The following is a 20,862-nucleotide window of genomic DNA, read 5'->3' as shown; positions in this document are numbered from 1 at the left end:
CATAATTTTAAGTAGCGTAGTGTGCCCTTTCCAAATGAAAGCTGTTGAGAAATACTTCAAGTGAGGGAAGTGTATTTAACCCTGTACAAGTTGGTTCTTGCTTTAAACTCGGATCGAAATAGCCTATTTCAAAACGTTCCTTTCCTTGAAGCAAATGAACACAGCACTGTAACAAGATCATTGTTTAAGTTTTCTTTATTGAATATCAAAATTTACGACGCTCTAGGATAGCTTGCAAAGTCTTAAGCCAGCAAGTCTGTTGAGCTCATTAAATTTATAACTACAGGCGAAGCTCTCCTAACGGACACTCTCGTAAGCGGATAGCTCTACTTACGGTCGCCTTGTCTGAAACCCCGTTTTAACTCCCATACAAACTCTGTATTTTTTCATTCTCGTAAGCGGACATTCCCGTAAGCGGCCGCGGACACTTTCAGAGATTACGACTTAGACTTTTTCTTTGTTTTTAAGCTCCCGTAAGCGGACAGCCCAAAGAAAATCCTTTTAACAACCTCTGTATCTTGTTTTTATAAATCAACTTCACATCGCCATTCGTCACAATGATTTTACAGTAATTACAGTACCATATTTCAGTGTTTTATTTTTTCGTCATCCACGTCCGTCCGGTTATTGTTAGCTGGGCGAGCTCCCGTAAGCGGCCATCTATCCCCTACACCACTAGTGGCCGCTTACGAGAACCATTCTCGTAAGCGGTCAGCTCCAGTTACGGACACCTTTTTCGCGTCCCGAGGGTGTCCGCTTACGAGAGCTTCGACTGTACCTCTAGAACAAAATATTCAATCGAAACAAGTTAAATAAATGAAAATATTTGGCTGAGTAGGGACCACCTATTGGTCTATGACAAACGAATTACGGTTTAATAAACCACAGTACACTATTTAAAACCATTTTCTAGTTAGGGCCACAGGCATCCCAAGTCTGCAACGAACCAAGGCTGTATACCACTTACTAAAAGTCGCTTGTAGTACCCTAGCCTCCCTGTGGGGCACTCCTCCCCACCCTTTGGTGGGGAGGAGTGAAACACGATCGCCCCTAAAAACGACTGGGTGGGAGGCTAGTAGTACACAGGCGTATGCTCGCTAGCTACGACCTCGTTCGAGATGCGGCCTCTCTGATAAAGACAGGGAACGTTTATGGTTCTAAATTCAGTAGCTCGAACAATTTTGTAACATTTTATTCATTGACTATTATTTATAATGAGGTGAACTTTATTCCATCACTCCGCCATTTTAAAGGACGCGATCGCCTTCTCTATTTTTCCAAGCTCGGTCTCCAACTGTTTGAGCTGAGAATAAAAAAAAACAAGAGAACCAGAGTCAAAATATGCTTTGACATACAAACGAGGCAAAAGGGTCATTCTGCATTGTTTTAACCGATATGTTGACGCTTTCGCCTCGTTCGCATACCTTCTTAACAAAAGAAAATATTATCGCAGGCTCAACTGTAATAATAGCTATTGTAACTATGAACCACAACCAGGGAACTCAGCACTTCGAGAAACAACACTGGCTTCTTTCTCAAGCAGTTATACTCTTCTTATGTTCAACTCTGAGTTTAACATTATTTTCACTTTAACGGAGTTGATTGACAAGAAAAGACTGCTGTCTCATTCTATAGGCGATACCGTATGAGAGGGGTGCTGTTATACGGCAAGTGTCTTATCACAGAACTGCACGTTGGGATTACATGGAGGATAACCCAATAAACCCTTGATCAGTTAAGTGAGATTGTGACTGGGGAAATCAAATGAGTGGTACCTTATCCGTATTCTGTTGTTGAACATTCTCCGGTACCTGAAATGTTTGTAAAAACAGCAGATGTTAGAATTTGTTGTATCACCACTAACAATGCCTCCTTTGCAGCTGAGTTATCGACCTCGTTTCCAGGGTCTCTCTACTTCCCGTCGCCTGGAGCTGGAGAGGAGACGAAAGAGAGAGACCCTGGGATCAAGGTTGCTGCGTTATTTGGGTCATCACGTGACGGTTTAAGTGAAAAGAAGAACGCAAGGTATCACTACTTGGAGAAGAGGATCGAAAAATGAATCAAGATATCAGTGATCGCTGTGAAATAGTCTTCAGTGCAGTGGGTTCGATGGTCCCTGATCTCCTTGCCAAACATGTGTCTTTTCAGTTTGCTGTTATGTTCACTGGATTTGATGTAGCAAAACCAACTTGTCACAAAATTGTAAAAACAGATGACAAAGACGAAACACATTGTCACAGTGTGATAAATGAGTCATTAATTTAGTTCTAGACCGTCGAGAATAAACAAAGGCTCATTGGAATTATCTTATTGTACCTTGGTAGCATAGTCGGCAATTTCCATGGCTTCTTTTAATTTTCCAAGCTGGCCATTCAGTTTCTCCTTTTTACCCTCCAACTTGGTAATTTCTTTACCTACGTCCACCAAGCCCTTAAAATAAACAGATGGTAGTGTCAAGAGATTGTAATCGACGAAGGAAATGTCGGAAATCGAGTAACTAAAGGTAAATGTTGAATTACATGTTGCGAAGTGCGCGATTAAATCGGCTTTCCAATAAGTTTGGAAAACCGTTCGTTTGTTTCATTACGGATCAATTAGGTGTAAAACCAAAGCCCTTAAGTGATTTGGCTTAAACGATTTTTTCCACGCTTGCCATCGTATAAATGTTTTGTTTAGCCAATCAGATTTGACTCACGTGATTTTTCCCGCGTTAACCACTGGTTACATGTTTTTGGTGTGATACACATTTTCCGTTGTTACGTTAATAACTTATGGAAGACAGAGCAATAACTGTGTTCCAGCAGGAGACATGTAAGTAGTACGTAGGGCGAGATTCGTACCTTGAGAAGCACGTGTACTTCACACTTGTCCGACACAGTGGCCACAGCACATCCCTGAGGTGGCTTCTCTTCACACACAACATGAATCCTATCAACAATATGAACAAAGACAATATTCAGTAATCTTCAAAGGTGTGTTACACTCCTTCTTATAAAAGCGTGAACACTAAAAAATATGTCTGGAATGTTTGTGTTTAGCCAATCACATGCGAGAACTTCAGACCGCAGAAACCACAAACAATAAATGGGTTTCCATCGGTCACGGAGCAACTTTAGTTCTTATTTTGTTTCAGGATCACGCTCTGTCTTTTTCAGGAATTTAAAGAACTGCTATTCTTTCGTATCGAGGGCCACATCCAGAACATGGTTTCAGGGATTTTTGAAAGAAAAGAAGGACGGTTTCTCTAGCGACGTTATACGACATGGTTCAGTGCATGCAGCATGTTGTAGACACGTCTAGACATAAGATGTAACACGATAAACCGAATATAAAATAGAAAATTGTGGAGTTTTCGTTACTGATTGTAAATCTTTTCGGTAGAACAAGGGATTCGATTTATTTCGGCAAACGATTTCAACCCTTAGGCAATCAGAGGTTCCATGATCGTAGGACTGCAAACTGCAAAGGCTCCAGACGAAAATTATTCAAAACGTTGGCGTGATTGGTGCAAAGTAAACACCTCAGTCAATCGTTCAATCGTTTGATTTTCGCTTTTCCTTTCCGCTGTTATCGAAGAAACGAACCCTCCTTCTATCAGTGTTTAGGTCTGCTACATATACAATAGTTGGGGTGAGATAAAACCTCAGTACATATTGTAATATGCCTTCAGGCGAACGGTAACTGCAGATACGAATTCGTTACAATTTTTGAAAATTGGCGGCAACTGGGACAAATCGTAGCGTCGGGCGCATCGGTTTTTCAATTTTTTCTTTAAAAAAAATCACTCAAACATATTTTTCAGTAGGGCAGTTAATGTTCTCAAAAAGGAAGGAATTACAATTAATGTTTACCGTACTTGTAAATTGGAGCGAAACAACTGAATATTGTTACGTGACCGATGGAAACCCATTCGTTGTTTGTGGTTTCTGCGGTCTGAAGTTCTCGCATGTGATTGGTTAAAACACAAAGAACATTCCAGACATATTTTAAGTGTTCACGCTTTAATAAGAAGGGGTGTTAATACTGTTCAGTTAACAAAGAGAAAACGAGTCTTACACACACAATATAAATTTTATTATGGTAAGTAACAAGACAGACAGAGGAAAGAATGAGATCAAGGTAAAGGAAATCGCAAAACATATAAATTTCTTATAACCTTTCACTGGAGCTAAGCGTGCATGCTGTGTCCGTGTATTTGTTGACAGTTTCCGCCAAAGACTGCTCGTGAAATACCACATACACTGTACAGACAAAATCAAAGACGCCATTTTTATTACAATATTGATTCTCTTTATTGCGGTTTTCAGTGAAATGCGAACTCTGAATTCAATCAACTAACGATTGCGTTTTTCGCCCGTCTCATTTTGGCGCGTCACGGCCAAACGAAACAGATATGGTCATTACCATCACACTGAATTTCCGCGTGGTGTTCCTGTTTCCGGGTCCGCGGTTGACGGCAGCAAAAGCGTTAACCGTTGGTTGAGGATTGATTGCAGGTTCGCACACTGGCAATAATTGATTTTCAAACAATATAGCACAAGGTAAACGTCTCACACCACTTCCATTACAGCATGTCCCGAATGGGAAAGAAAATCAATCAATCAATCAACAAACAAGCAAGCAATCAATCAATCAATCAATCAATCAATCAATCAATCAATCAATCAATCAATCAATCAATCAATCAAACAAACAAACAAACAAGCAATCAATCAATCAATAAAATAACAAACAGTCAATCAACAAACAATCAAGCAAGTAAGCACTGCAATCGATCGATCAATTGACCAATACACTTTGAAATTACCTTCAGGCTTGGCACGGGTTAAATTATACTCCTGACGAATGGATCGTATCGTTTTCACAATACTTTGTAACAGACTCATCTCATCTTCAAGAGTGGTGTCTCTCCATGGAAGCTGAAATAAATATTCACCCCTTTCTTAGTCTTCGTGGGCTATGCTACAACTGGCTATGGTACAACAGGAGCTAATCATATGGTTAAGTTGTACAATGGTGAATGGGCTAACCAATTTGAAACACCTTTTTGGTGTACGTTACCATTAACTTTGAACGAGAAGTTCACTCCATAATGCGGGCCATTCATTTTCTTTAGACAAATAAAAGGTTTATACAAAGATATGTTATTCACCAAAATTTCAGCTTCCAACAGGCGCTAAAACCCTACGAAATCCTTTCCTGAAGTAGCCCAAAACTCAACAACTGAAACGTCGCCATCTTGGAGCTGGTAATGTATGCGTGACGTAAAGTACTCAGCCTGAAGTTTGTCGAGTTTTGGGCTACTTCAGAAAAGGATTTCGTAGGGTTTTAGCGTTCATTGGAAGTTGACATTTTAGGCGAATTATATATCTTTGTATAACCTTTCCATTGGCGTAAAGAATAAAATGGCCACTTTAGAGTGAACTTCTCCTTTAAGTCCAAGCAATTCAAGTTTCGAAGAGTAAGAAAAGAAAATTGATGGAGTATAAACGTAATAGACTTTATTTTCGTAATTTTTAGACCTCCCTCTCCTTCACTCCCCAGTCGTCGTTCTGATGGTAAATACAGGACTTAAACATCTTCACACTTTAAACAATACTTGCCCTCCCCTCCCCTCTCCCCACACACCACTCACCCCCTCTGGGTAAGGTGTGACGCAGATACTTGGTGGACAGTTCTCAGTCCTTCGCGGCAATCGTTGATATAGCTCCTCTGTCACGTAAGGCATAAATGGACTGAGGAGAATCAAGCCATTCTCCAAACATGTGTAGCTTATAAGGGTTAAGAAATAACACACACAAAAAAACTTTTTTATGAGGCTGCACTGATGTCATTCTATGGTAGTTTTGATTGGCTTAAACAGCCTTATCAAAATGTAGCGCTATTTCACCAAATCAGTGGACAGTCCTAGGAAATTCACTAATTGTACCCTGGCCTTGCTAGAATGTACTGTAACTTGTCATTGAAAATTGTTTATAACATGCTGGCTGTGGTTACGGACTTCCTAGGCCACATATACTGGCCTAAATACTTGAATACAGACAAGTCCACGTTTTTAATGTTTGTCGACAGGTGAATTGGAAGAAGGGTCATATAAAATCTACTGGTTACACTGTGTGACATCTTAAAGAATAAAATGCTGCCTCTCCTCTGTTGTTCAAAGGGCATTACCCTTGATCAGTACTGCAACTGTTTAGAATTCTAAATATATGCTTTACTATGCAAGAAGCTGAGAAGATTCTTAGTGGCTACTGACAGCCTGTAGGAGGCTTACGCTAATTACATGTAAATAAGTAAATAGAACAACAGAGATGAATAGAATTGGTAGGATACAGTGTGTTGCGGGCCGTGTTGACAGTTTCCTTGTTGTCACTTTGTAGAACTGGTTTGAGGTACTCCTGTGAAGGAAAAACGACAGTTTTATCCTACATGTAGTTCTTATTATCGCGAGACAAACTTGTTTTCAAACTCGTCAACAGCCTTTGAATTTGACCTTCACTGTTAACTACAAACATAAAACTCTGCCTTCTTTAAAAACTATTCTCACAATCATTCAGACTACCTTGGCTACACCATTTTACTCAGTCCTCAGGGTGACCACGTACTATCATGCCCCACTGCTGCAACGAGAACAGTCAGAGCATGTCTCACAACGGGCTCAGAATATATTATTGGAAAAACTATTTCTTCTAAAAGCAACCTCTGTTTCCAAATCAAGGCAATGCTGTTTCATACCAAATAAACGTCGCACAGCTCGTACAGCCAGAAGTTGTAAATAGCCGTGGTGGCTGATGGAAAGTCATAATTCTTGAAGCCTTCATTGGCTGTTTTCTCCGCGTCAGATAGCCGGCTCAGAATCCAGCGGTCTTCAAGTGTCTCGTTGCCTATCAGCTGTGTAAAGAGAAAGGAAAAACTTAATAGAAGACTTAATACAAAAAATTTACTAAATTAAATTAATTTTTTAACAAAACTTTTTTTTAAGTGTGCCAAACACCAAAAATACCCTGGCTAAGCTTTAGGTTCTGTTTACACCAACTAACAGCTTTTATCACATCAGCAAAATCTGAATGTATGGCTGCTTGCTTCAAAATGGTTCGACTTTAAAGAACTTGATCATTTTAGTCTTCACTTTAAAATTAACATAGATTAACCTAAGCTTTCTCTAATACATTTTTGGTCTTGTTAAACCCTTTCAGTTGTCCAACTGAGGTAATTTCAATTTATGGGGGCCAAGAAAGAACTAACACGACCTACTCTAAGATAAAAAAAAGTCTGCTCACCCCTGGTTTGACGTTCGGTTTGAAGTCAGATCCGAGACTGCCGAGTGCGAACTTTGTGGCGTTCCACAATTTGTTGCAGAAATGGCGATAGCCCTGTACACGAAGGACGTCGAGATTTATGTCACGTCCTGTAAAAAGAAAGAAAGAAGGGCATAATTAGTTCAAACGGAATGACCGGATAAGGAAGAAAAGTACAGGTACGTGGTCATCTAATGTATTTGATAACAATTAAAAAACTGGTTTATTTTCGTGCAAAACAAGCGAGTTTGGACGATTATCTGCATAGCGCACTGATAGCGAGAAAGGCCATATATATATTCCTCTATCACTGGCCTACCTTGAGCAGTATAAGCACAGAGTGCAAACCTCAAGGCATCAGTTCCACACTCTGGAATTCCTTCAGGGTAATCTTCTTTCTGTGAAAGACAAAGAAAATAAGTTAAAAATAAACAGCCATCTCACACTTAGTCAAACAAAAACATTCCTACAACGTAGATAGGATAGGATACTAGAAACCAGGCAATCATGGTTCGATTTTGTAGAGCAGTACCTGTCATATGACGGGAACCAATTAATAAACGAAGATGGCTAAAGACCAGGGATGGCTACAACCACTTGGTGAAATTTGACCAACGTGTTATCTTTAAACTAACCTGTCCCTTTTTAGCGCGTTCCACCTCTCTTGGATCCAGGTTACTACTGTTTTCAAGCAGACGGTGAAGATCCTAGAAACAACAAAAACTGTGATTTATCATTGCCACCTTCAGCATATGGTTTAAGGTCATTGCCCTGTATTGCATTGCGCATCCTTACTGCGCAGAATTTTACGCGTAATTAGCGCGCGCACCGAAACAAAATGGCGGCTTTATTCTATGCGGCTTAGTCCGCGAGAGAAGTAAATTGTCGCTTTCTCGTAAACGAGTATGGTGACCTATCATTTTTTCCTCATATTTTAGGTGTAGCGATCAAATTCTTTCTGTAAAATGAAAAGAGATCAACTCTTATGTTTGAAACATAAATTATCGCTAAAAACGTGTATTTTGCGAGTACTTGCAGAGGAATTTTAAAGGAATTATATGGAATATACAAGGTCTTCCTGCTCCTAAACGAATCTGGTGACCCCCTTTTTTATTTCAAAATTTAAGTTTCCTAATATACCAGTAGGCGAAGTTTGGTTAAAAATCTATGTTCAGTTCTATTTCAGGGGAATGACCTTAAGCCAGAAAAAAGAAGCATGTCAGAATTTCCTGCAAACCGAGCGGTGCTCTTGAATTTTTTGCCACTCACTTCTAGTGATATCCCCTTAATGACGTCAACAGGGTCGATAACATTCCCAAGAGATTTGCTCATTTTCCTGCCATGCGCATCTCGCACCATTGCGTGGAGAAACACTTCAGTGAATGGCAGCTGACCAGTGAGCTTGAGGCCCAGTTTCACCATCCGGGCAATCCAGAAGAACAGGATGTCGTGTCCAGTCTCCAAGAGTGTGCCAGGATAAAACACCTTGTAATCTTCAGTCTACGAGAAAAAGGAAAACAACATCTCAATCAGTTTATAGACTCAGTCTCGCAATAATATTTTTCAAAAGGGTCACTACGTCACAGCAAGTATGAAACTATTGACACAAATCTTCCTTGGATGAACTCTTTACAGCCGGGGGATTTAGTACCAGTTTTAGCAATTCTCCGTTGAAGCACTCGAAGAATTTCCGAATTATTTCATCCAATCAAAAATTTGCGCGAGAGCTCACGAGTACTCCGAAAGCAATCGCGCGTGCAAATACGTAAGGGTTACTTAGCAACTTCTGGGACGAAAACCGTGGGTTTAGTCACTTGCCATCAACTGGCACTTGTTACCCCGACTGTTAATGTTCTTGTGCAAGAGGATCAGAAAAAAGTTAGTCTTCAACCAAGTGGTGTGGTTAAGAACAGATGGCAGTCCGTTCCCACAAACCACTGTCTGGCGCAAATTACAACATCATCTCCTCTGCACTAGAGTTCCAACTCACTCTAAAATATTCAGCGGAAAATAAAATTGAAACAACTATGGAATGATCCTATATTTGAAGCTTGGTAGAAACACAGAAAGATATTATACAGTCAATGTCACAAGCTATTCGGATAAAAAAATCCAGGTACAGCCAACAGCAGTTAGGTAAGCCGGACTTTAACTGTTAACAATTGTTTTCTGAATAACAGCTATAAGGAAACTGACCTCTTCTGGCCAACCAAATATGGAAAAAGGAAACAGGCCAGAGGAGAACCACGTATCTAACACGTCCTCGTCTGCAACATAACCATGACACACAGTTAGGCATGGTACTCTGATACAATAACAATTCAGCTTTACACAGCCATCAAGTTCATCTCAACTCCTGTTTCAGGAAGACCACGATTTCTAGAAATCTTACTTTTCCATCGGCAATTTCCACCACAGTTATTATTTCCTATACTGGGTTACATATAAGTCAATTCCCCAATTATTTGAAGAAGAATTCAATTAGCTCCGGATTGTTTATTGTAGAATGGAACGCTTGGGTGAGGCCACTGATTAAGCTACTGGCTTTCATGTCGTTCTGTTCACTTTTCATTTTTCCCCAATTGGAAAATTTCAAATAGGTTTCAAATAGATTGGCAACCTCTTTTGGTTCAGCTCTCTAAGGTGGGACTTTGACGTTGACGGAACTGAAAGTCATGCAGATTCTGTACCTTGTTTCAGAGTGATCTTTTCAGGGGCTACATTGAACCTTTCCGCCGCTTTCTTTAGCACTTCCTCTTCTGTCCGACCACTGGAATAAAGTCAGCAACAATATAACTCATTAACACTGATTTTAATCGAAATATGTATTACTCTGATGCCTTTCATTTTTGCGAGTATCGAATTTTGTGCTCTGGTAGTTTTGAAGAAACAAATAGCTTTTTTTAGGAGTAGGTGCCCAAGAGGTCCAAACTTCGCTGAGACTCACAAACTTCTTAAAACTGGAATATTTTTTTAAACAAATCCGTCAAGAAGTCAGTGCTGAATTGAAATCAAGCTAATAGGCCAAAAACATTCAAGTATAGTTGTTTAAACCACGACAAACCCAAGTTTCCTTTCATGTATCAATAATGATTTAGTTATGCCAAGGAAAACAAACACTAACGAAAAACTCCGACGTTTTGGTGTCATTTCGTCGGTTTTTTAATTTAATTTTTACTTGCCTTTGCAAACACTAGTAAGGTTCAAAGTTAAAGTGTCATATATTTTGTCACTTTACCTGACCCAGTATTTCCCATCTGTATCCTGGAAAAAGAGATATATATTGTCAGCTTCTCTGAGCAAAGAATTCATATAAAAACACTTTATACGTAAAGTGATTTATTTATTTACTTGGATATTGTAGCACTAGTAACAGGTATTCAGTGTAACCAGAAGCAAGGTGATAAGCTTCTGGTGTAACGAATTAAAAAAAAATTTTCAGTAAAAATAACTGTGCAAAACACCCTTAAGAAAGAGAGACTGTATGTCAAGCCAATAAAAGGAAGCTGGGGAAAAATAAAAGTTAAATCTATAGTAAAGATTGAAAAACTGAGAATTTTAATCATTAGTAGATCTTTCATTTTAAACAAAACCCTCTCACCTCCCCTGGTGGCACACTTGGATCATCAACAGTCACAAAGAATGCTGGGATACGATGACCCCACCAAAGTTGTCTGGAAATGCACCAGTCCCTAGGGAAAAGAAAGAAAAAAATTTGTTGGTCCTTGTCTTAACTTATACATTTTGGCATGACTGTCTGCTTTTAGAAGGTTCTCATTTTAATGCATTTTAATGAAAAGTGGGTTGGGGCAACAGATAAATGCTCTTTTTTATAGGCGAGATTTAATTCATCAGTAACATTACATACATGTATCATTTTTTTCTTTCACAACACATTATGTTGTAATGTGGTTAGAAATGCAGATGACAGCAATATTTACAGAAATAGCTAATTCCCACACACAACTAAATTATAACAAAAAAATAACTTTTAATAAAAATATAAAAAATATATAAAAATAACTTTATGTACAAGTGACAATGATGCTGTGTGCAAGAGGATCAGAAAGTGAGTTTGTCTTCAACCAAGTGGTGTGGTTAAGAACAGATGGCAGTCCGTTCCCACAAACCACTGTCTGGCGCAAATTACAACATCATCTCCTTTGCACTAGAGTTCCTATACTTGGACTTACTCAGAAACTACATGTACATGCAGGATACCAGGAATATACTAATGTATGATAATTTAACATAAAAAAATAGTATTTTATTAAGAATGTGAATGAAATCTGTACTAACCTACAGTTCTCAAGCCAACTGTACCAGATCTTTTCATGCATACTGGGAATGATCTTAAGGTCTCCATTTCGAACTGCCTGCATGAACAATATTAAAGATGTCATACATTATGAACAACAAAATATGAAGTAAAACAATTAACAAAAGTTTAATATGATTTTGTCTTCTTCAAATAAGAAAGGAGATTAGCAAAACTTTAAAATGATTATGTCTTCTTTGCCAGAGAATACATTACTGCAAACAATAGGAAATATGATCAATCCACATAGTAGCCCATAAGTACTGGCCTTTGTTACTACTTTGTATATAGTTGAGTTATCAAGGGTAAAATTAGTAAGAAAATGACCTGAAGGGGAATCGAAAAAGGTTCGAGTTAGCGGGAGTTTGAGTTATTGAGGGTTTGAGTTAGTCAACTGTATAGCATTGTGTGAGTAAGAGCTGCTTCTCTCACTAGCTTGAATGCTACGTGTAGTCCATTGCAAGCACTCCCCAACATCTTGTCACATTAACTCCCAACAATTTCCCTGTACTCATGGTTTCATGCCCTTCAGGGCAGGGCAGCACTGAATCTTTTCGTGTATCTTGACCAAGAATGCAACATGACAGTACTTAAGTGGGCTGAGGACCAAACCTGCAATTAGGCATTTCTAAACAAAAAAATGCCTGATTGCAGGTCACCTCAGAGCTAAACCTGTGAATCCAGAGTGCAATGTAATGAACCATTGCCCACCGCACCCTCCACCCTACATGTACACTGTCATATTGCAGGAAATGCTCTAGAATTGAAACATATGTTCCATTATGGTAGAAATGTACAAAATACAATAGAAATACACTCTTATGTGTACCTTCACAGCCATGTCAGCCATTTCCTGACAATCAACATACCACTGAGGTTTAATAAGTGGTTCAACAATGTCTTTAGATCGACTAGAAATAAGGGAAGGCATGAAATGAGTAAGTCACATTTTGATGCACTCTGTTTGTTACCAGTTGGTAATCAAGGCTTTAGCAGACTTCATCTTAACATTCTTACATGTCAACCCTCCAAGTTTTTTTTTTCCTTATGGCTATTTGGCCACCGACTGCCTACTCTAAATGGCTTAATTGCTGTACATATGTTACGGTTAAATTTTATCTCTGGTTTAAAATTTTTCAAACCAGTTAGTTTTTTATTTCCCTTTGTTTCAGATTATGATAATGAATATGAGACAAACTTAAACCACAACATAGTATTTTAGTTAACTATTTTACATACATTGTATGTTTAAAAAAATCTAGTGCAAGATGATCAGAAGTTAAGCAAGTCTTCAATCAAAGCCATGGCTAATTCCCACAGACATCTGAATTGTATATGTACAGGGGCGGATCAAGCCTTTCAGGTAAGTGGGGGACCGGATCATCCAGACCCTAGAATAGGGGGGAGGCCTGCTCTCCAAAATATTTTTTCTTGGCCCTTCAGGCCTTAGTTTGGCCTAAAAATAAGAAAAGCCCCCCCCCCCCCCCCCACCGCACCTCCCCTAGATCTGACACTGATGTACACATGATAATGATGTCTTGTGCAAGAGGATCAGAAAGTGAGTTTGTCTTCAACCAAGTGGTGTGGTTAAGAACAGATGGCAGTCTGTTCCCACAAACCACTGTCTGGCGCAAATTACAACATCATCTCCTCTGCACTAGAATTTGTTCTTACTTTGAAGAACTGCTCAGAGCAAAATAACATGAACACCCACTCTTGTCCATTGCCGCTTGGTTTTATTATTGTTATCACAATCATAATTATTTTAATCCTTTTATTTTGAAAACTGATATATATATTAATTATTTAAAATTATTTTTTTATATATTTCCGCAATATCCATAAATTGACAATACAAGTACATGTACGGGTGATATAAAAAGGAAAACCGTCAACATGGCAATATTGCCATGGAACGCTTATCCGAGCTTGAAACTAACCTACAGACAGGAACCACCATCTGATTGTCTTCTGTCTTGATAAAAAGACCTTTTGCTGTGAGAGCTTCGAGTACGACTTTCCTAGCAGTGAATCTTTTCAATCCCTTCAAAGAAAAGAAAAGGCAATCACAATTCTCATTATACCAATATATTCCATCATTATATCCTCTTCTTCATTTATCTGTCCTCTATCTGTCTGTCTGTCTGTCCATTTGACATTTTTGTTACCCTGTCCGTCTGTACGTCTGTCTGTCTGCCTGTCTGAATCAATCTATCAATCTGTCTGTCTGTCTGCCATTTGACATTTTTGTTACCCATAAGTTTCCTTGAAGCAAACATGTTTTCACAGTTACATGTAATTCTCTTTATAGCAATATTTTCCATCATTCTATCTTCTGCCTCAACCATTAATCTCTCCTCCATTTATCTGTCCTCTGTTTGTCTCTCTGTCTCTCTGTCCTTTCATCTGTCTGTGCGTACGTCTATCCGTCTGTATGCCCATACATCCGTCCGTATGTCCACGTATGTCTGTCTGAATTAATCAATCAATCTCTCTGTCTGTCAGTTTGTGCATCTGTTTATTTGACATTTTGTGTAACCCATAAGTTTCTTTGACGCAAACATGTTTCATTGCTGCAATACACGTGGTGAATTAGCAGACAACTCACCCCAAAGTGCTGGAACTCTGGATAGAAATCCTTGAGATGTTTTATGTCCCCACTGTCATCAATCATGGTAACAAATGGCAGGTCATGTCTTTGACCAACTCCATAATCATTGTGATCATGTGCTGGAGTTATCTTTACTGCACCTAAAGCATGAAAGTGAACCAAGAGCATAAGAATTGCTGCTATAAATAAAAGTGTACAGACCAACTCTTACGGAGAGGGATGATATGGGTATGCAAATCTGCTGATCAGTGCTATTTTTTGGCCAAATCTATCAATCCACCACGACTATTTTTGTTTAAATCGGAATCTGCATTAGTTGAAAACTTTGTGTGGTATGGTTTAACTGCAACGGACAGTAGTATTTTTTTTATAGTTTCATTTTAATGTGTGTTTTGCAACAATTTCACCAACATACCGACCAAAGTGATCTGAACTTTGTTTAGAATCGGGTTATTCCCTGTCTGAACTCTAGTCCCAATATGAAGAGTCTGGAATTCGGGTCAAAATTATCAGCTAATCTGTCATATGCTGTAATTTTTAAAATCGGTGAATCTGCTCAATGTACATGCATTGCAAAAATCTACAATCTGTGCACTTTTTAAGGCCCAGTCTCTTGATCTGTGAACCTTTTCATCCTCCTCCTTACAGGCCCAGACTGTAGTACTTGGGATGTATTGTTACTCTTGTATTACATACCTGTACCAAACTCAGGATCAACCACGTCATCACAGATGATTGGTAGTTTACGATTACAGAATGGGTGGAGAGCAAACTTGCCATGAAGGTGCTGGGAAAAAAATCACAGCAAAATATGAACAAGCAAGATTCCAGCTAGTAGGTTTGGTTGCATGTGTGTCAGTTGTCTAAATCTTGTTATTTAAAACTAGCAAGAGTATATTGCCATTTCTGCATTTTGATTGGTTATCAGGCAATGGTATATGAGCTGATATACCATTGACCACAAATATGGTAGCCGATATGCGTCAACAAAAACAGCTTGGAGCTTGCAATTCTTTGGGTGTTTTTATGAAAACAATAATTCCATTCGCGCTTGTTGCCGGCTATCTACCATCTCATATCCAACATGCGCTCGTGGAATAAGAGCAGAATAAAAAAGTTATCTACTGTACATGTAAGAAAAAAGAAAGAGGATGCAAATGGAAAATTTAATTTTCCATTTTAGTTTCTGGGAGGTGAACACTCTCTTACAAGCAGACATCTAGTCTTGGTTCCAACCACACTCAAACACTGCAGTGAACCTTTCCTGATATGGACACTTCCTCTGGTCCCAAGAGTATCCACATACAGAAGATTGTTCAATTTTTACTTTCATGACTATCAGGAGGCCCTGCCAGGGTAAATTCCGACAAGCGACATGGCCCAAAAAGTAACGACAGCACATAAAACAAAATCGCGACAAATGACAAGCCTTTTGGAAAAACTTAAATTCCGACAAGGACAAGCAATTTTCGTTCAATGTAATTGCCGACAGGGACATGAAGAGTGATAAAACAGCGACATGGAACATTTTGAAATTTAGACAAGCAACACAAGAACCCCCCTGGCAGGCCTCTATCAGCAATAAAACTGTCCTTACAACTTGAACTTACATTGTCTGTAACTCTCATTATGAGAATTTGCTTTCCAAACAAGACAAAAGGTATTAACTTTGATAGTTAGGTCCTCCATTCTTGTATTATTTTACAAAAAGTTAAAGAAAGAAGTTTACATAGAACTTTTCACCGTAAAGAATTGGATAAATAATGTATTAGAAGCTAAATGTCAAATTATGAAAGTCTCCTTACTTTGTATCTTGCGTCATCTGGATGTACAGCAATGGCTGTGTCACCTAACATGGTCTCCACACGAGTAGTAGCAACTACCAACTTCTCCTCTGCAAAAATGTATAAAGTAAAAAGTAAAAAGTAACCAATATTTTTGTTTTGCTTGACAATATTTAATAATTATTTGGAAGATGTTATCTCATTCTCTCAGGTCACAATATTTACCTGAACCTTCCACTGGGTAAGCAAAGTGTACCAAGACTCCAAATTCTATTTTGTGGTCATAACCTGGCACAGGCAACAGTGTCCTTCCTGGTAATTCCTTCTTGTCAACCTGTAAGAATAAATAAATAAATAATCATTATATAAATATTATTCATCAATTTTGTGAAAATGTCTGACCCATGAAATAGCACCAGCTAGATGAAATGAAATGAAATGTTCAGCTTTCATAGTATAATCACTTAATACCAGTATGCCCCACCCCCTCCGTAGGCATAAGCAAGGTATTTGTTTAAAACATATTAAATCCTGGTAGGAAGGGGGAAGGGTGTTGTTTCCTTGATGAGTCTGGGGGTGGGATATTTATCTTCCTTTCTGGTCCCACCCACAACCCTCCAAGTTAAGACCATTTTAGTCGCCATGGCGACTAAAATGTTGGAGCTGGCGACTACATTGGAACTGAAGTCGCCAGCCTGGCGACTAAAATTGAGAAGAAGGATTGAAAGTGTGAGCTTAATTTAGCGACTAAAATTTTTCACTGGCGACCAAACTTGAGCAGTCGGTGGCCAAATGGCCACTAAGGAAAAAAATAAACTTGGAGGGTTGCACCCAACAGCTTTTGTGTTGCACAGGTATGAGGGGGTGGGGGTTGGGCTTGGGGATGGGCACTGCTGGAATTGACTAAAGCATTAGTTCATATAATTATATGCACTGACTGTACCTCAATATCAGAGATGGCAGAATTTAAAGTACATGACCAGTTGACCAGCCTTCTGTTGCGGTAGATAAGCCCTTCATCATGCAATCTTATAAAGGCTTCCTTTACAGCTCTGCTCAGTTTCTGTAAGGGAAATCAAAATAAACAATGCCTATTTGTTGAGCTTCTGACTGAAAAACATGGGACCACACTGTAGCTATCATAAGACACAGTGTTTAATTCATTATTGGCCACACAAAATTGCAACATTCATCATTGATGCTTGATTAATTAATATAAGGTAATCGATGGCCTGTAGGAGCGATTTGGGGGTTTGGGCCCTGTTTGATGGATATAATTTAGTGCTACAGATCGTAGGGTTGCAGCGCCAAGCTCTTTAAGATCATTGGGCAGGTTGGGCTCCAGTCTCCAACTAAACCTTTTTAAAACTGGCCTTCACGTTGATGGGGGAAACCCATTGTGGGATGGCAAAAACCAAATTATATTAAGTAATACAAGTCATATTAAATTCACCTACAGGATCCATGGTGAAACAAGCTCTGTCCCAGTCCACTGATACTCCCATCATTTTTAACTGATGATAGATACGGTCACCCTTTCTGTTGAGAAACAGATTATTTATGTATGGTACCATCAATTTTTATATAAAATAAATATTATTTTAATTAAAATGATCAAACCAATTAATTTTCAACTTTTTTTGAGTAGTTTTTTTTAGTATTTTTGTTGCCAATCACAGCAAAAACTTACTCATCTTTCCACTTCCACACTGCTTCTACAAACTTCTCTCTTCCCAAATCATGCCGTGACAAACCTTGTTCACGCATCAACTTTTTTTCTACCACAACCTAAAGAAAGAATAATTTATTAAGGATAAAATGGATTTTATAATACTGATTATGCAATAGATCTGTTGACAAAGCATATTTTATGCAGTACAGTGTCAAAATAGCTTGTTTTTAAAAGGGGGAAAAATGCATTTACCAGACTTGCATACAACACCTTGATATCCAATCAGATCATGTGTATGATAACTATTATTAATTAACTTTTTTTATTAATAATAAAAATGAATGGATTTAATTGATACCTGTGTGGCAATTCCAGCATGATCACACCCTGGGTTCCACAACGCAGTCTTTCCAATCTGCCGATTCCTAAAATATATAGAATCATTAGTTATCTGGTCCGCACCCCACCCCACCCCCCTCCCACCCCTGAGAAACAGACAGAAAATCAAGAGCCTGTAATTTTCATTCTATATAGTAGTGATATAGAGCTACTGAGTGAAATCTTACCATCTTGTTATACAATCTTCTACAGCATTTGTCAGGGCGTGGCCAAGGTGAAGTGACCCTGTCACATTTGGTGGAGGTATACACATCATAAATAAACCACGTGGGTTAGGTTCTTGGAGATTCTTGCGCTGTTTTGAACAATAAGTTGCAAAGCAGTTAGAAAAGTCTATGAAGCCAACTGATGTACAGAAATTTCTCATAATTTTAGAAATAGAGTAATAAAAGAATTTGCTTGTTTTTTTTGAGAACATAACATCAGGAGGATTGCAGACTAAAATCTTTCTAACCAAACAATACAAAGTTCATCAATCCATGTTAATACAAATTAATTGACAAGTACATGTTGTAGCCTGTCTTTGCTTGCAGTCTGTATTGCTAAACTTAGACACACAGATAACCATGTCATCATAATCATGTTCCTTTTGATCATTGACTTGTTTGCCATACATACAGTAAATATATTACTAACAATTACTTACCCCATATTCAGGTTTGAAAAATCCCTACAAATAAAAAAAAATTACATTTAAGTGAAATGAAATTAACATAGTTCTTAATTTTGGCAGAAATTAAAAAAATGTAGCATGACATTATATATGCTGTTTACATGTATTTGTACAACTAACAAAATTATTTCAAGATTGTCTAATCGTTTGACTAGTGATCAGTGATGTTGTTAAACTCATTATCATACATTACCATAACCAAAAACAAAACAAAATACAATTTGAACCATGGATGCAATTGAACCACAACATCTTAACATGAGAAATTGACCAAGCTTTTGTTTGTGATCATTGGCAATGTGTGCATTTGCAAACTCTTTGTTGTTGTAATTATCTGAAACCAAGATACACTTGCCGCCTCCAAATGCTTACCTCCTTTTCCCACCAGGCATACCAAGCTGCTTCTACATATGTAGGACTATAACTGTCAGGCATTGCTCCACTGACATCTAACACAACATGAATGAAAAACAAAATCTTAGAAATATTAACATAGTGACACAAAAATGTTACTTCAGAGGATTTACATGTGAAATTTGTAGGCTTCCCGTGGGCAAGCCGAAAAGTAAGTTACCACCCTCTCGCGAGACGAGATAAGCCTAATAAGCTATGCTCAGAAAGGTTCAAAATCTCTTCACAAGTTTACATTTGATTACCTTTCTTCTCTCCAGGTGCTGTTGGTTTGTCATACACAAAAACTTTCTTTGTGGTTTCTTTCTTCTTTTTATTGTTCTTTTTCTAAAATAGACAACAAAATATACACATTGAAGTACTGTAGGCCAACCTTCACAATTTAATTTACATCGAGCATATTAATAATATATTTGAGACTCCTCTCCTTGAAGAGAGAGGGTAGCTGTACAAAGACTTTTGAAAAAGTCAGGTGATGAAATCGGTCATAATTATCATCATGTCATTATTTTTAACTCTTGGTCAGTTTGCTTCAAATACTCAAAAAAAGCATATCATCGGCAATATTCAGATATAAATGTTTTCACCTCAACCTCCATGCCTTTTTTTCTAGGTGAGCAACCCTCATTGATTCACTGATGAATGAGGACACAATCACTTGCTCAATATGAAGCATGACAACTGACAACAACAACTACACATGAACAATAAGCCTATTTATTGCACCATCGATGGTAACCATTGTAAAATCTCTAATGACGTAATGGTCTTAATCGGAAACTGCACAATTTCCGATATGTTTAAGATCTCCTTATTAAATGTACGGGCATACAGTAAATCACTTGAAAAGGGAATGAGTATCACACTGTTAATACTTGACAAAAACTTGAAAATGGTTTACTAATAGCTTTTTAAGAACTTCAAATGCCACTTTTGATGTTTTTTTATTGCTTTGCATCGCAAGTGACGAATTAGGAAAGTGAGTGAAATAATCTGATGTGATCTGACGCATGTCCACAGATATTCACTTTATCCAAGTTGGTATACCACTTATTATTGACCTCACCCCACCCTCCTCCCCAAGGGCAAATGGGGGTGATGCAATGTTGTGAAACCTGTTTACATAAACATCAATTAATATTTCGTTGCAGCCAGTTATGAAGTACATTTAAAAAATTTAAAGTCTAAATGTCTATAAATTAGTCCATCTCAAAATTTATAAGTTTGACCCTTGCTTTATTGTGGCATACCCCATGTGCGTGCTGGCCAAAGACACGGAATGGAAGCAGTATAAGCTTAAATCAGGCTACAAACTCACCCTTGACTGCCGATTCTTTCAAGTACACCTTTAAATAAAAAAAAATAGCCCAATACTTACTTGATTCTGGTTCTCCATAAGAGCTGCCTCTTTCTCTTTCTTTTTAGCGAATTTTTCCATCTTCGCCTGCCTCTGAGCCTCTTTCTTGAGCTGGCTGGCAGTCTTCTCCACCGCGCCGTTTTCTGCCGAATTACCCTGATCCATGGCGCTACAAATCAGTCTACTTAAAACTCTCACTGGGAAGGTTTTTATAACAAGTTGCGAGCTATTTTTAGTCAAAATTCTGTGAGTTGATGAAATCAACCGAGAAAATTTCATGGACCTCTTTCCACGCCGGCATCCGCCATTGATTTTTCAGCCTGCGGTGATTCACGGGAA

General features: G+C 38.4%; 1 protein-coding gene across 1 annotated transcript; it reads right to left on the bottom strand.

Moving 5' to 3' along the window:
• Window positions 1-1,174: 1,174 nt before the first annotated feature.
• Window positions 1,175-20,846, bottom strand: LOC144662211 (valine--tRNA ligase-like). Its single transcript, XM_078522977.1, has 33 exons — window positions 20,545-20,846; window positions 19,412-19,493; window positions 19,128-19,204; window positions 18,729-18,752; window positions 18,250-18,377; window positions 18,042-18,108; window positions 17,702-17,799; window positions 17,469-17,550; window positions 16,955-17,074; window positions 16,237-16,345; window positions 16,033-16,121; window positions 14,924-15,014; window positions 14,225-14,367; window positions 13,557-13,660; window positions 12,446-12,527; window positions 11,598-11,674; window positions 10,900-10,990; window positions 10,537-10,562; window positions 9,989-10,068; window positions 9,495-9,565; window positions 8,568-8,798; window positions 7,934-8,005; window positions 7,618-7,696; window positions 7,281-7,408; window positions 6,736-6,891; window positions 6,334-6,398; window positions 5,636-5,771; window positions 4,808-4,919; window positions 4,157-4,241; window positions 2,841-2,928; window positions 2,317-2,430; window positions 1,776-1,811; window positions 1,175-1,303 (listed from the first exon to the last, which is right to left on the bottom strand). Exons 1-33 carry the CDS (start codon window positions 20,800-20,802, stop codon window positions 1,235-1,237), a joined length of 3,270 nt encoding a protein of 1,089 aa, XP_078379103.1. The 5' UTR covers window positions 20,803-20,846; the 3' UTR covers window positions 1,175-1,234.
• Window positions 20,847-20,862: the final 16 nt, after the last annotated feature.

This window comes from Oculina patagonica, chromosome 1 (assembly GCF_052425735.1).
Source record: "Oculina patagonica isolate OP01 chromosome 1, crgOcupat, whole genome shotgun sequence".
Taxonomy (NCBI): domain Eukaryota; kingdom Metazoa; phylum Cnidaria; class Anthozoa; order Scleractinia; family Oculinidae; genus Oculina; species Oculina patagonica.
Note: the sequence above shows the minus strand (reverse complement) of the source record. Positions and strands in the feature narration are given on the sequence as shown.